A 13,280-nucleotide genomic window follows, 5' to 3' on the forward strand; every position below is an offset into this window, starting at 1 on the left:
CATGCGCACTTAAAGTACCTGGTCGCATTTTTAGTGCGTCATCTTTAAGCTCCCAAGTGTGGCTGCTGACAACTGATAAGCCACACGTTTACAAGTTAAATTCAACTTTTATTTGGAACTATCTATTCATTTTTGACCCCGTACGATGTCTTCACTCCTTAAGGTGGAAAATGAACTCAAAAGAAAGGTAATAGTCTATTGAACTGAAGCACTTTTTAAGGCTGCATCACGCCATGTTGCCATTTGTATGCTAACTGATAGCCTAATTTTAGCGTGATCTAGGCTAACTGATAACCGGCTCATTTCCCGCCTGTAACCATTCACCTGTCAAACGACATTTCAGGTGATTCCCTGTTACCACGACATACTATATGAAGAATCAGGCCTTAAATATCCTTCTACACCTTGTTAATAGACAAAGTAGGGGTGACCAAAATGGCAGACCACATGTGGGGGAAAAACACAGGCCCTACCTGTAACCGTTATACTAAAACCTTACCAATATTTAGGGTCCATTTATTATGATTCTTTGGTTTTACGCCAGACACCAGCAATCATAAATGTGGACAATGGTCATTTCAGATTTGTCTATCTTGCTATGCTGACACTTCTTATTTTGTTCCAGGTTGACTCTTTCAGGGAACGTATCACAGCAGAGGTAAATTTGAGTACACTCAAAATCACGACACTTTTGGATTTGTCAGATATAACTTTTCTTTCAACTATTTACGTACAGGCAGAAGACTTAGTGGCAAGCTTTTTCCCCAAGAAGTTACTCGAGCTTGATCACTTTTTAAAGGTGGGTGGCATTTTTGTCTACGTTCGTTTTGGTTTGTTCATTTTTCACTACTCACAGAGTTGTATATTTTTAGGATCCCATCATAAACATCGCAGAACTGAAGGAGATTCATTCAGAAATAGACATTACAGTGCCAGATCCAATATTATTGCCAAACCTTCATGACGGCCTAGAGGCGGTAAGGCTCTTTCTCAAGCTGAATGTTAATGATGAATATAATGGAAGTGTCACACTTTGCTTCTCTCCCAACAGCAAAATGCAAAAAAGCGAAAGCTGGATGACGTTGGAGGGGATGACATTGGTAAATACGGCAGATTCAATAATGAAAAATACACACAGCACCACATGCACCCATGCCTGCCTGTGAAATGAAAGTGGAGATATACATAATTGTTGCATTTCCAACATACTTATGAGCACCTCATCATTAATGGTTCTCATTGTATAACTTCAACTTCAACTTGTTTGGAGCATCCTTGGCTGGATGCAGGGGAAAATAACTATAGTGAACAGTAACACAGTATTTAAGCAAGCCATCACTAACAAATCAATAGGGCTCTAATAAAGGCAGTTCATAATGCAAGACTGAGAATTCTATTACACACACACAAAACATAAAATAACAGATTTGAGCGCATTTTGCCATAGAAAGCAGAAGAAATTCCGAAAGTTTATGCAAACCCTCTCAATGTGTAAATGTGAACGATGTAAAATATATCGGTATGCACGTTTTTGATGAAGGAACTATGTTGTAAAAGCTCAAAGAGAGCGTGATCGTCCCCTTTTTAAAAGACACTTTTTATTTTGGTGTCTAATGTTACTGTTATGTTTTTCAGTGACCGGTACCAAGGTCTTTGTCATGCCTGGTGGCATGATGAAGAGCAACGCTAACCTTGTTGAACTCATTGAGAAGGTCAAACCTGAAATCAGGACACTCATTGAGAAATGCAATACTGTACGTTCTTGTACATTATTTATACAGAAATGGAGTGTAATTGAAGTATTGCATGTTTGTGACGATTGTATTTGTTCTTTTATAGGTCAAAATGTGGGTTCAACTTCTCATTCCTAGGATAGAAGATGGAAATAACTTCGGTGTGTCAATCCAGGAGGAGACTGTAGCTGAACTCAGAACAGTTGAAGGGGAGGCAGCATCTTACCTCGACCAAATATCAAGGTGTCCTATACCGCTTATTATAATGTGAAACACATTCTGTTCTGTCTGATTCCTGTTAATCTATGTTGCGTTATTGTGATCAATTTCAGATATTACATCACAAGAGCAAAACTGGTTTCCAAAATAGCAAAATATCCTCATGTTGTAAGTATATTATATATTTCAATACAATTTTCAAATTGTGTTTTTACTATTAATATTTGGGTATGTGGTATAATATTGTTTCTATATTAATAATTCTATATTTGTAATAACACTTGTTCAACAGCTCCATCTAGTGTCAGCTTATGAATATTGAAACATGTATATTTTTAGACTTCACAGCAATTATTAAAAATCCGAAACTTTCACATTTTTTCAGGAAGACTACCGGCGCACAGTAACTGAAATTGATGAGAAGGAATACATCAGTCTGAAGATTATAGTATCAGAGCTCAGAAACCAATATGTAGGTTGAAATTTTCATTTATGCCGTAGAATACTGTGTTACAGGCATTACATTGCTGTTTTCTTCAACTTGTAGGTAACGTTACATGACATGATTCTGAAGAACATTGAAAAGATCAAGAGGCCTCGGAGCAGTAATACTGATGCATTGTACTGATGTTGATCCTGCTCCTTATTTCCCATCATGCATCTGTTCTCACTCGGCCCGGTCTACACCAGACCCTCATCTGTACAATCAGCACAACCAATGCTGTCAAACGGACACATGACACACATTCATCTTATGTTTTAAATGTAAAATATGTTTCTTTTATGCCCTTTAGAGCCAATTATTCTCTCATAAAAGAGGTTAGTTCATAGACAGAGGAGATGTGCTATGTGTTTTTTAATTTTAATTAAACATTTTGTCCTCAGTCATTTGTGGCTTGTTATTTTTTACTTATTGAAGTTAAATACAGAATTTAGAATCTCATTTTATTCATACACTATGACTGTCTTCCAGAACCAATACACCAGTCACATTTTTCTGGATTTTATCATTGTGACCCACTGAGAATGGGCCACGGTCCACCAGTTGAGAACCAATAGTTTAGGTTATAATGGATAGATTTAAAAATGGCACAACAGTCATGCTATGATGAGGACCAGAAAATGATTAGTCGCACTTGTGCAGACTGGATTTGTCCCATGTCCCTCCCCTGTTATGTCATCAGGAATAGAGCCACAATGTGTAAGTATGGGCTCATTTCAATCTTTAAAACTATGTTTTTTTTTAACCGCCTGATACTTATGCTGCACACTCAAACTGTTAAGGGTTGATATTTCAAATTCAAGTTTGATCCAGCAGCTGCACAATATGAAAAGTGACACGTGTTTCTTAGAAATACTGAGCCACCTTTGCCCTCTCTGTGTGATGAAGGTAGTAGGAGTAGTGTGCCGGACATGAATGGCAGGAGCGTGTTCGAGTTAATATTTGAAGGGTGTTGTTACGTGACATCCACATTAATCAATATCAGCTGAGGACTTCCTGAGAAACTGCGTCACATTAATATAATAAATACTATAATATAATATAATTATAGTTTTGTTAAACAGAGCAAGCTGATTTACTTATAACTATAAGATTGATATTAAGTTGTGTTGAAATCATGGTCAAGCACCTTTTATTTTAATCATGATACGTGTAAAAAAAAAAATAGCCACAAGATAAGTAAAACGAAAACATATAAACGAATGGTATAACATACAAAAGCTCACTGTGGTGAGCCAAAAGAGGACAGCCAAAAGGACATGAAAATATGCATAAATACATTAATATTTTTTCCAAGATACTGAATTTTGAGTTTAATTAACTGTCATATAAATATCACAAGTAAAATTATCATAAATATTTCACACTTAATAATCCTAGTTGTGATTGCACTTTGACTTTAACTGCTATATTAAAAAAAAAACATTAGTAGGCTACCATTTATCATGCATCTCTGAATAATATATATAAAAAAAATCTAAACTACATTTTTTTGTCTTCTTTTTGTTTTGCAAAAACCTTGTACAGCGCCCAAGGAACTAAAGTTGTGGGAATTAAAATGGCCAGAGTGCTTTTACCGAACGAAAGGGAATAGAAAGTCACGTGATTATCAGGCGAAAATGTCCAACCGTCCAAAACATACAACAGCACTAATGAAACTGTAATACATCCAATCCTGAAGGCATAACTTCTCTTTTTGGTGTCAGTGTACAGTGGGGAGTGAAGACCCAGGCCCAGGCCAGCGAGGGTGCCCATGTTTCGGAGCAGGCTGGCGAAGGGCGCAGTGTCCAGGTGAACCCACTCGGGATGGACGCACCATTTCTGGGCTCTCTGCATGGTCCAGAGGAGGTCCACGCCCACAGCTTTCAGCAGAAGGTAGAAGCCCACAGCGAAGGAGGTGAGGAAGAGCGTGGTGAGGATGTAATAGTTAAGGCTGGCGCTGTAGATGGACTTGAGCTGGGACACAACTTCAGCCACAAGAATTCCTGAACAGAAGGTTTACATCATCAAGAACATTATTCAATATACTTCATGTTGCAGTCGAGGAATAACGTTAAACATTATGGAAATATCATGGCATCTAAAGAGAGATTGAGATGAGAGCATTCTGGGGTAGTTTCAATATTTTTACATTATTACAATGTTATAAATCTTTTGAATTTGAATTGAATTATTTCACTTTTAGATATCATGAATGTTCTATTCTGTACTATAAAGTTATAGTAAGTATACACAACAAGAAATAAAGTATAATATATACTAGGTTTTTGATTGTTCTGTTCGCAATTGTTCATTGTACTCGATGTTGTGTAACAGAGGTAAATAGAAAGGTTGTTATAAAACTACCTTTTCATTCAGCTTCTGCCCTTTTGCATCAGGGCCCGCTGCAGTCAATCAGTTGCATGATGATTTTGCTGATTATTAATGCCAGATGCCCTCCCTGACGCCACTAGTCACATTACTTTATACTATATTACTATATAAAGTGTCTTACTCTGTCTCACAACAACTTGATTCGAACCGGATACCTTTCAGTTCCTACACTTCACCACTACCATCCATAATCCCTAGTGATAGTAACTTTAAAGGTGCACTATGCAACTTTTTATGTGAAACAAAAAGTTGATATTTGTGCGTATTTGACCTTGTAGTGACCCAGCGGCTGTATGAGTGCTCAGCATGACGCTTTTACTGTCCATCTCAGTGGTCTTTAACACACTTCAGGATGAATTGTTTGGAAGGTTTTCTCTGCTGACGGACCCTCTCACCAGAAAACCTACACGACAAATGATCCTGTAGAGCTGTAGAGACCACTGTGATCGAAAGTGAAGGCGCCATGCTGACCACTCATACAGCCGCTGGCTCACTACAACATCAAATACGCACAAATATCAACTTTTTCTTCTTATAAAAAGCTACATAATGCACCTTTAATAGTAGTAATATAAGAACAGTTGTAGTAGAAGCAGAAAAAGGCCACAAGTTAGTAAAAAAGAAGAAAAGAAAAAAACACTTGCTCTGGACTCACCCGTCAGGACTCCAGCGATGACTTGATGAGGGAAATGAGCCGCCATATAAATCCGGGACATGCAGACGATGAGTAACACCAGCCCCATCACAGCACACAGGCCCATCTGCAGGAATCTGACACAGAGAGATGTCTACATGTGGGTCAAATAGAGTTTAAATTATTGTTTGTAACTTTTTCTTTTCTTTTTTTTTACTTGTATAATAGCGGTGGACATCGTTTCTCTGTTGCCAGGGAAAGCAGGGCTGTGACCATCACGTACCAGACGGCAGAAGCACCCATGGCGTGACCCGAAGGGCTTCCTACAGATGAAAGAGGTCACCATTTTGTACTTCTCAGTGCTCTTCCTCACAATATGTGCAATTATGGTATTTACACATGGAAACAGGACACATTGTTATTATTGAGCATTACCAAAAACATGGCCAGTGTTTAGGCATCTGGGGGTTCGAAATGCCCCCTTCTTTGTCTTATTGTAAAATATAAACATAAACAATAGTAATTTCATATATACATTTATGGAATTACATCGTCGCACCTTTGAATGCAAAGACAAAAAGTTGGGAAGACGTGACTCTACTACCTGGTCCAGTCTCACACGTGATGGGAAACTGCTTCAGAGCCGGCACTGGATCGTTCCCATAAAAACGCGTTTCATGAACCCACCAATATGGCCGCTCCCCAAACAGGACCCTGTGACAAAAAATATGCAGCTTTTATTCATATTTGGTCCTATTTTTTCCCCATACAAAGTTACCATTTGAGAACCAGGTTGAGCCAATCTCCGATCACAGCCACCCAGATGAGCCGCAGCGCAGTGTCCCGTCTCAGGTGAAACCAAATTGGGAAAAAGAGAAAAAAGGTTGTGTGCAAATCTGCCACTGTCGACGCTAGGCTAAAAAGTCCTTCATAACTCCGGTATTTGGTCTGTAGGTAGACGGCTAGATCGACCCCCCAGCTGTGCAGGAGATCCATAATTTGGAAAAAGAATCCAAGTTGTCCCACTAAGAGATGTCCTGTTTGAGTTTGGGACGTTCTCTAGACTTTTTTTGTTGCTCTTACTATGTATATGTGTGTCCCTGCTTTGGACTTTACTCAAGGCTAGCGCATTTGTTTGCCTACGAGACGGGGCAGACGGGTTCGGTGACCTTTGACACTGAAATCCCAACTGAGAATAAAACTTTTCTAGGAAGTAATGTATCTAATGCCACCAAGGAAAGCAAATCGATTTATTTGGTGCCTCTTCAGTTACATACATTTGAGCAAGGTGTGTGAAAGGCCTTGCTCAGGGACACAAAAACAGTATTAGGCCGGGAGATATTCAAACCATCATCCATCCAGTTGGTGGGCAAATGCTTAACTACTTAGCTGCCACCTTAGGGTTAGGGTTAACAATTATTTACATCCACATCTCAAAGCGTATTGACTGGAGAGCTTGCAGCCTATATGCCACTCTGAAACTTAATTTGAAAGCCAAGACCTTCTAGTTTCTAAAATATGTTGTGAGATCTGTGTGAGTGAAACACAACTTGCGTTACATTTGCCATTCTTAACCCTAATCATATCCTGATTCGGGTTGATTAACCCTAACCCTAATCCTAGCCCCGAGATCAGGGGAGACACTGCAGTTGCCAAATAGGTCTCTAAACAGTGCTTTCACCTGGAAACAAATATATAATTCCAATTGACAATGAAAAAACAAAAAGGTTTATCATTTCACCAACAAACCTTACTCTATATACCTTACTTTCTAGCAGACCTGGGCAAATTGATGATTGAATCTGGCCCGCGACTTGTAGGGCATAAATTCCCCAGTATGTTAAAAAAGAGTAAGTCTCTAGCCCATTCCTTTGCAGAGTTATGAATTTTTAAAGAAATTACCAGAAAGCTCACTCCTGCCACTAGGGGGCTGCTTAAATAAAAATAAAAGGAAAGAATTCCACACGTGTCCAGCAGAGGGCACTGACATGATGAGAGATCAGGATACAAACAACACTTTGGCTACTGTCCTCATTGTTTTTCATTTATTGATAAAAGTTTCCTCAATAGTATTTTCCTAATCAAAATATATTTTTATTTAGGAGCTTTTGTTAATGGTCAATGCACTCCCCATGTATGTTTTGGTAAAATTACTGTCGCTTCACTTTCCAAAAACTCAGTTTCAAGGAAGCACAGAGGTGCTTTCAGTGCGATGGTAGAAATGAATGAGTATAAGAAGCTGAATAAGCTAAATAACGATACACATATATGCGCGTCCTTGGCTTGATATGGCAAAATTTCATAAAATAATAGTCCTACTAAATACCAGTCTCAGATATTCAAAATACACAATTTAGTGTAATGAACAATAGGATAAAGTTGCACAATAAGTTTGAATTATTGTTGGTGCGGCCCTCCGACTCAATTCAGGCTTCTTATGTGGCCCCTTATGAAAATGTACTGCCCAATCCTGCTTTATAGTTTAATTATGTAGGACATTTTAACTACTAACTACTGTTCTCTCCAAAAATACTTTTTCACACAGTTTGGAAGCCACATCTCCACTTAAAGTAGAATCTACCGACACCAGATTTGTCAGTCTAGATTCCCTTTTATTATTTATCATCACTATTTAATCGGCCAAAAGACAACAGCAAAAGTTTTCAAGGGTTATGTCTTTTTTCTTTTCCCCCATTCACTTGCAGTATTTTGCCTTAACATTAGAAACACTGTCATCCTAAGCGTCAGACATTTGTTCCCACTCACTGCACAAAGGCTTTGATTCCTGGCCCGTGTTTCTGTGCGAAGTTTGCATGTTCTCCCTCTTTGGGTGTGTAGGTTTCCCCAGGGTACTATGGTCTAACAACTCATGAATAAAAGGGTCACCTGTGGGGCTGGGACATCTCTGTAAAAGTCATTCTGCGTCTCAGTGGAACATTTCTGTTTAAGTCCAAATCAAGGATGTTTCCATATCTATAATATTCCATTTACTTTCAACATTTCTTTTGTAGTTTTTCAGGAGGTATTCTTCCAAGATAGATAATAGCTCATTTCCTTTTGCCACATGTAAACTTAATGACAGACCTCCACATGTTTATCTGTGGTTTAGACTTGGACATGTAATCATTGATCCCATTATGTAACCGACTCGTATTATAGCAGCTTTTACATTTGCCGCTTCTACTTTACAGGAAATAATCCAATTACTCAAAAAAATTATCAGCAAAAGACACACTAATACAATCTTAATCTTAACTCTACTTTGAATGACAGACATAATTGACCTATAGGCTGTAAAACTGTCACCCTCTGGCATGTTTGCTGATTTGGCAACAATTTAAGGATTTCCACACCCGAGTGACGTCTGCCTTTGTTGACGAAAGACACCGAGTTTTCCCAACACTTCATGTACATCTTGTTTGTCCGTCAGAACTCCACAAACGCACTCCTAGTGTTATATTAATGTCCAAGGTCCAAAGGTCAACATGTGCACGCGTTTAGGCGGTGGGATACTCCTGTATAAAAACAAGCCGCTGTGTCAGAGATAGGAACACTCTATTTTACAACTCAACTTGAGGTCGTGGTTTCTAAGGAGCGTTTCGAAGATGCTCAATACGGTGATGGACGCGCTGCAGGGTTTCGGGGTCACCACCACAAACTATCTGCAAACGAACTACGAGGACGCGCAGGGCTTGTTCCTGTGGGTGTCCTGGGCCGCCGATTTGAGGAACACCTTTTTCATTTTCTTCCCGCTCTGGATACACCTGCGCGCCTCCGTGGGCATCAAGCTCATCTGGGTGGCGGTGATAGGAGACTGGTTAAACTTAGTGTTCAAATGGTAAGTGGATGCTGTAAATGTTATGAATGGGAGAATATGAGGGAAGCAAATGTTAAGTGATTTCTGTGTGAATTTTTGCAGGATTCTCTTCGGGGAGAGGCCTTACTGGTGGGTCCACGAGGCGTCCTACTATGACAACAGTGTCCGGCCGCACATAGAGCAGTATCCAATGACGTGCGAGACTGGCCCAGGTAAGAAATGTTAACACTTGCTTCTTTAAACATTACAGAAGAGAGAAGTCTTACAAAAACTTCCATTTCTACTGAAGTATGCTGCTATTAGATGAAATGGTCAAATCTGAGAGGCTAAAATTGGGATATGTGTCCCAAGTGTTACAAAACTGCAGTACTGATACACCTGGGACCTCTACTATGAGCTTCTCTACCAATATAAAGCCTCTTGCTACTTTTACTTGTACTGTACCATTTTAATTTGACTTTTTAGAACTGTTGTGCTCAAAAGTTTACATACCCTGGAAGAATTCTGGACATTTTTTTGACATTTTTTCAATGAATATGAAAGATTACACAAAAGGGTTTCTTGAAGCCATTTGTGGTGGAAAAAAAGTTTGCTCTTTTTAAATCATAATGAAAAAAAAGAAAGTACCAAAATGATCAAAAGTTAACCCCCGTTCTGTGTTTTGCCCCCTTTACCATAAATGACAGCTTGGAATCTTTTGTGGTTCTGTAAATAATCGAATAGTAAAGCGGCCCATTCCTCTTGATCATAAACTTTTGATCAAGGCCATTTTTGGTACTTTTGTTTTTCATTATGATTTAAAAAGAGCAAACTATATTTTTTCCACTACAAATGACTTCACACGACCAGTAACTATTAGTGGAAAATAATATTTTTTGTTATTTTTCATATCTATGTTCATATATAAAATCTGCCAGGGTATGTAAACTTTTAAGCACAACTGTATATTGCCAATTATTTCTACAGCTAGTATTACTGTTATTCTAATACCATTTAGGAAAGGCAAGGCAATTTCGAGCACAATTCATACCCAAATGTATTCGAAGTGCATTACAGAGCAAGAGTTATGTGTTAAAACTAGGCAATGAAGGATTAAATCAATAAAACCACAAGATACTTCAAAAACAATGGTATTATAGCGTTTTTTCCCCCCCGTATGGTTTCCTACAGGCAGCCCCTCAGGCCACGCTATGGGAGCAGCTGCGGTCTACTACACACTGGTGACCTCCCTCCTGACGATTATGGTCAGCAAGAAGAAGATCGGAGTCAAGAAATCCTCCAAAAACGAATGGTATACTGAACACTAGAAAACGTCCTAATGTGGTTGAGGCCCTATTGATCTTGGCCTTGTGTCATGTTTTTCACCTGTTATCGCTACAGACACTTTATCTGTTCCCGGGACAGTTGATCATTGACTTGAGGAAAATAACATGACATGAGCTGTTTTGATGTTCAGGACGCCAATGTCCCCTGATAGTGTTGATTGGTTTACAGCTTCTTCCAGGGCATAATCTTAAAATGCATTAACAATAGTTTATAATGTACAGTATGTTGTAGAGCCGTCAAATATGTAGCAAAATTATAGTTACGGATATTTCAGGATTTTTGACATAGGGCCTAATTTCCTAGTCGTCCAGAGTGTTGTTGATTTCTGGAGATATACATTTTTTAATTCATGCAGTCCTTGTATTTGAAGAGTTTAGTGGTGCTAGGCTAGTGCATGTCTATGGTAACTTGTAGCCTGCATTAAAAACAGTCTGACCCAAGCACAGTGCACCTGAGGCAAATCACTTATAACACCAGACTACCGATATAAATGTCTGTGTTGACAGAATCATTTTTGAAATATAAAATAAATAAAACCATTTTGCATTTAAAATAACTTATATTTGAGCAGCATCAGTTCCTGGTTGTACGTTACGCAATGGCGGAGTGATCTGCTAGGTTTCCGGATCTACAGTAGTTTGTTTACCTGCAGCTGGCATTTACTACACGTGGAATTCACAAAGGAGCTTTCTACAAATCAGATATGGTCACGTTTGGAGGACTACCCCATGATTTTAAAGAGGTTTTTAATGCAGGCTACTAGTTACCATAGACATGCACTAGCCTAGCACTAGCCTAGCACCACTAAACTCTTCAAATATAAGGACTGCATGAATTTAAATATATATATATATATCTCCAGAAATCCAAACACTCTGGATAACTAGGAAATGAGGCCCTATGTCAAAAATCCTGAAATATCCCTTTAATATGAAATTAAACATGAGCATGAATAGAAAAAACAACTCTAGGCATGTTTATCATGAAGGAATAACAATTTGATGTCCAAAAATCTTGATTTATATGAACTTTATTGACTTGTGGCTACAAGGACAGCACTTAATACCTTGGCTCCTTTTGCAGGTATCTGAAGGTCATTCTGTGGAGCGTCTTTTGGGCTGTCCAGGTGTGCGTATGTCTATCAAGAGTGTTCATCGCTGCCCACTTCCCACATCAAGTCATCGCTGGTGTCATCACGGGTGAGCGCTTTCAACAAAACAGTAGTTACAAAAAGTTGGGAGGTTCAAATCTCACTCTTCCTTGTCTCAGATTTGGGGGTAAAGACATGCCGTTAGCCATTAGTGAGACTCTAGGACAGGGGTCCTCAGACTTTTTTCTCTGGGGGCCACATTATTGTTCCTGACTGTGATGGGGGGCCGGACCGGGTTGGCTATAACATAGTTGTATGACCCAGGCCAAAATGCCTCATTGTGAAGTAGAGATGACTCGCCTGCACAGTCGTCCCCACGACTATATCCACAAGATCAACACTTGATTCAGGCACATATTTATTTCACTGTAGTGGTTTGCAAAAATAGTAATCAAGTCTTCACACTTTGTTTTAATTTCCATTTATTTTTATTTTCAAATAAAACATCATTATGTAATGCGACCAAAGTAATAACTTCTTACACTTGTATTGTACTGTAGTCATTATTCATTCTCTTCACACTCTGTGTTGGTAAGCTTCATTTAACAGTGGCTATAATGTGTTTATATTCTGATCTCTTATGTAAGTGGACACCTGTGGAATCATTTTTTATTTATTCAAATTGCCCCCTAGTGGCTGGAATGAGTAAACTGGTTATTTAGTTAAAATATTCTAACTCCGCACAGGAATGGGCTAGAGACGTACTTTTTTTTTTGACATACTCGGGGATTTGTGCTCTACAAGTCGGGGCCGGATTAAATCATCCCGCGGGCCGGATTTGGCCCACGGGCCGTAGTTTGAGGACCCCTGCGCTAGGGAAAGGTTTTACTTCAGACAATATAAGCCTAAAATGTCCCACTTTTTCCCCACAGGCATGATCGTTGCAGAGGCTTTTAACCGCACCCAGTGGATTTACAGCGCCTCTATGAAGAACTACTTCCTCACCACGCTCTTCCTCACCTCCTTCGCCGTGGGCTTCTACCTGCTGCTCAAAGCCGTGGGCGTGGACCTCCTCTGGACCCTGGAGAAAGCCCAGAAATGGTGTGTGCGTTCCGAGTGGGTGCACCTGGACTCCACGCCCTTCGCCAGCCTGCTCCGAAACATGGGCACCCTCTTCGGACTGGGCCTGGGCCTCCACTCCCCGCTGTACACGGAAAGCAAGAAGAGCACCAGCACGGGGCAGAAGCTCATGTGCGTCGTCAGCTCGTTGGTCTTGCTGCATCTGTTCGACTCGTTCAAACCACCCACTCACACCGCGGCCCTGTTCTATCTCCTCTCCTTCTGTAAGAGCGCCACTGTCCCGCTGGTCGCCGTCAGCATCGTCCCGTACGTGGTGAACGGGGCGCTGAGTTTGCAGGGAAAGAAGAAGCTTTGAGACCTGATTTAATGGGACAATTCGAGTGGACTTTATTTCTATCATCTGCAATTGAGACTAGGACTAACAAAAGCTTAAAAACAATATACTTTCTGTAGTATAAAATGTGAAAGCACTTTGCTATAATTTCAAAAATCCTCCAACCATCACC

The 13,280-nt window shown here is 39.7% G+C and overlaps 3 protein-coding genes across 3 annotated transcripts; 2 read left to right on the plus strand and 1 right to left on the minus strand.

Moving 5' to 3' along the window:
* Window positions 1-30: 30 nt before the first annotated feature.
* Window positions 31-2,840, plus strand: psme3 (proteasome activator subunit 3). Its single transcript, XM_079577924.1, has 10 exons — window positions 31-187; window positions 626-658; window positions 737-799; window positions 873-977; window positions 1,052-1,100; window positions 1,636-1,754; window positions 1,840-1,976; window positions 2,066-2,120; window positions 2,338-2,424; window positions 2,500-2,840. The coding sequence occupies exons 1-10, from the start codon at window positions 146-148 to the stop codon at window positions 2,578-2,580; spliced, it is 771 nt and encodes a 256-aa protein (XP_079434050.1). The 5' UTR covers window positions 31-145; the 3' UTR covers window positions 2,581-2,840.
* Window positions 2,841-3,936: 1,096 nt separating this feature from the next.
* On the minus strand, window positions 3,937-6,505 carry g6pc1a.1 (glucose-6-phosphatase catalytic subunit 1a, tandem duplicate 1; the record flags this gene model as incomplete). Its single annotated transcript, XM_079576879.1, has 5 exons — window positions 6,240-6,505; window positions 6,066-6,175; window positions 5,679-5,784; window positions 5,483-5,598; window positions 3,937-4,439 (listed from the first exon to the last, which is right to left on the minus strand). The coding sequence occupies exons 1-5, from the start codon at window positions 6,455-6,457 to the stop codon at window positions 3,937-3,939; spliced, it is 1,053 nt and encodes a 350-aa protein (XP_079433005.1). The 5' UTR covers window positions 6,458-6,505.
* Window positions 6,506-9,025: 2,520 nt separating this feature from the next.
* g6pc1a.2 (glucose-6-phosphatase catalytic subunit 1a, tandem duplicate 2) lies at window positions 9,026-13,280 on the plus strand. The gene is made up of 5 exons (XM_079576720.1): window positions 9,026-9,299; window positions 9,381-9,490; window positions 10,449-10,569; window positions 11,688-11,803; window positions 12,627-13,280. Exons 1-5 carry the CDS (start codon window positions 9,067-9,069, stop codon window positions 13,127-13,129), a joined length of 1,083 nt encoding a protein of 360 aa, XP_079432846.1. The 5' UTR covers window positions 9,026-9,066; the 3' UTR covers window positions 13,130-13,280.

Source organism: Gobius niger, assembly GCF_951799975.1.
Source record: "Gobius niger genome assembly, chromosome: 19".
NCBI lineage: Eukaryota > Metazoa > Chordata > Actinopteri > Gobiiformes > Gobiidae > Gobius > Gobius niger.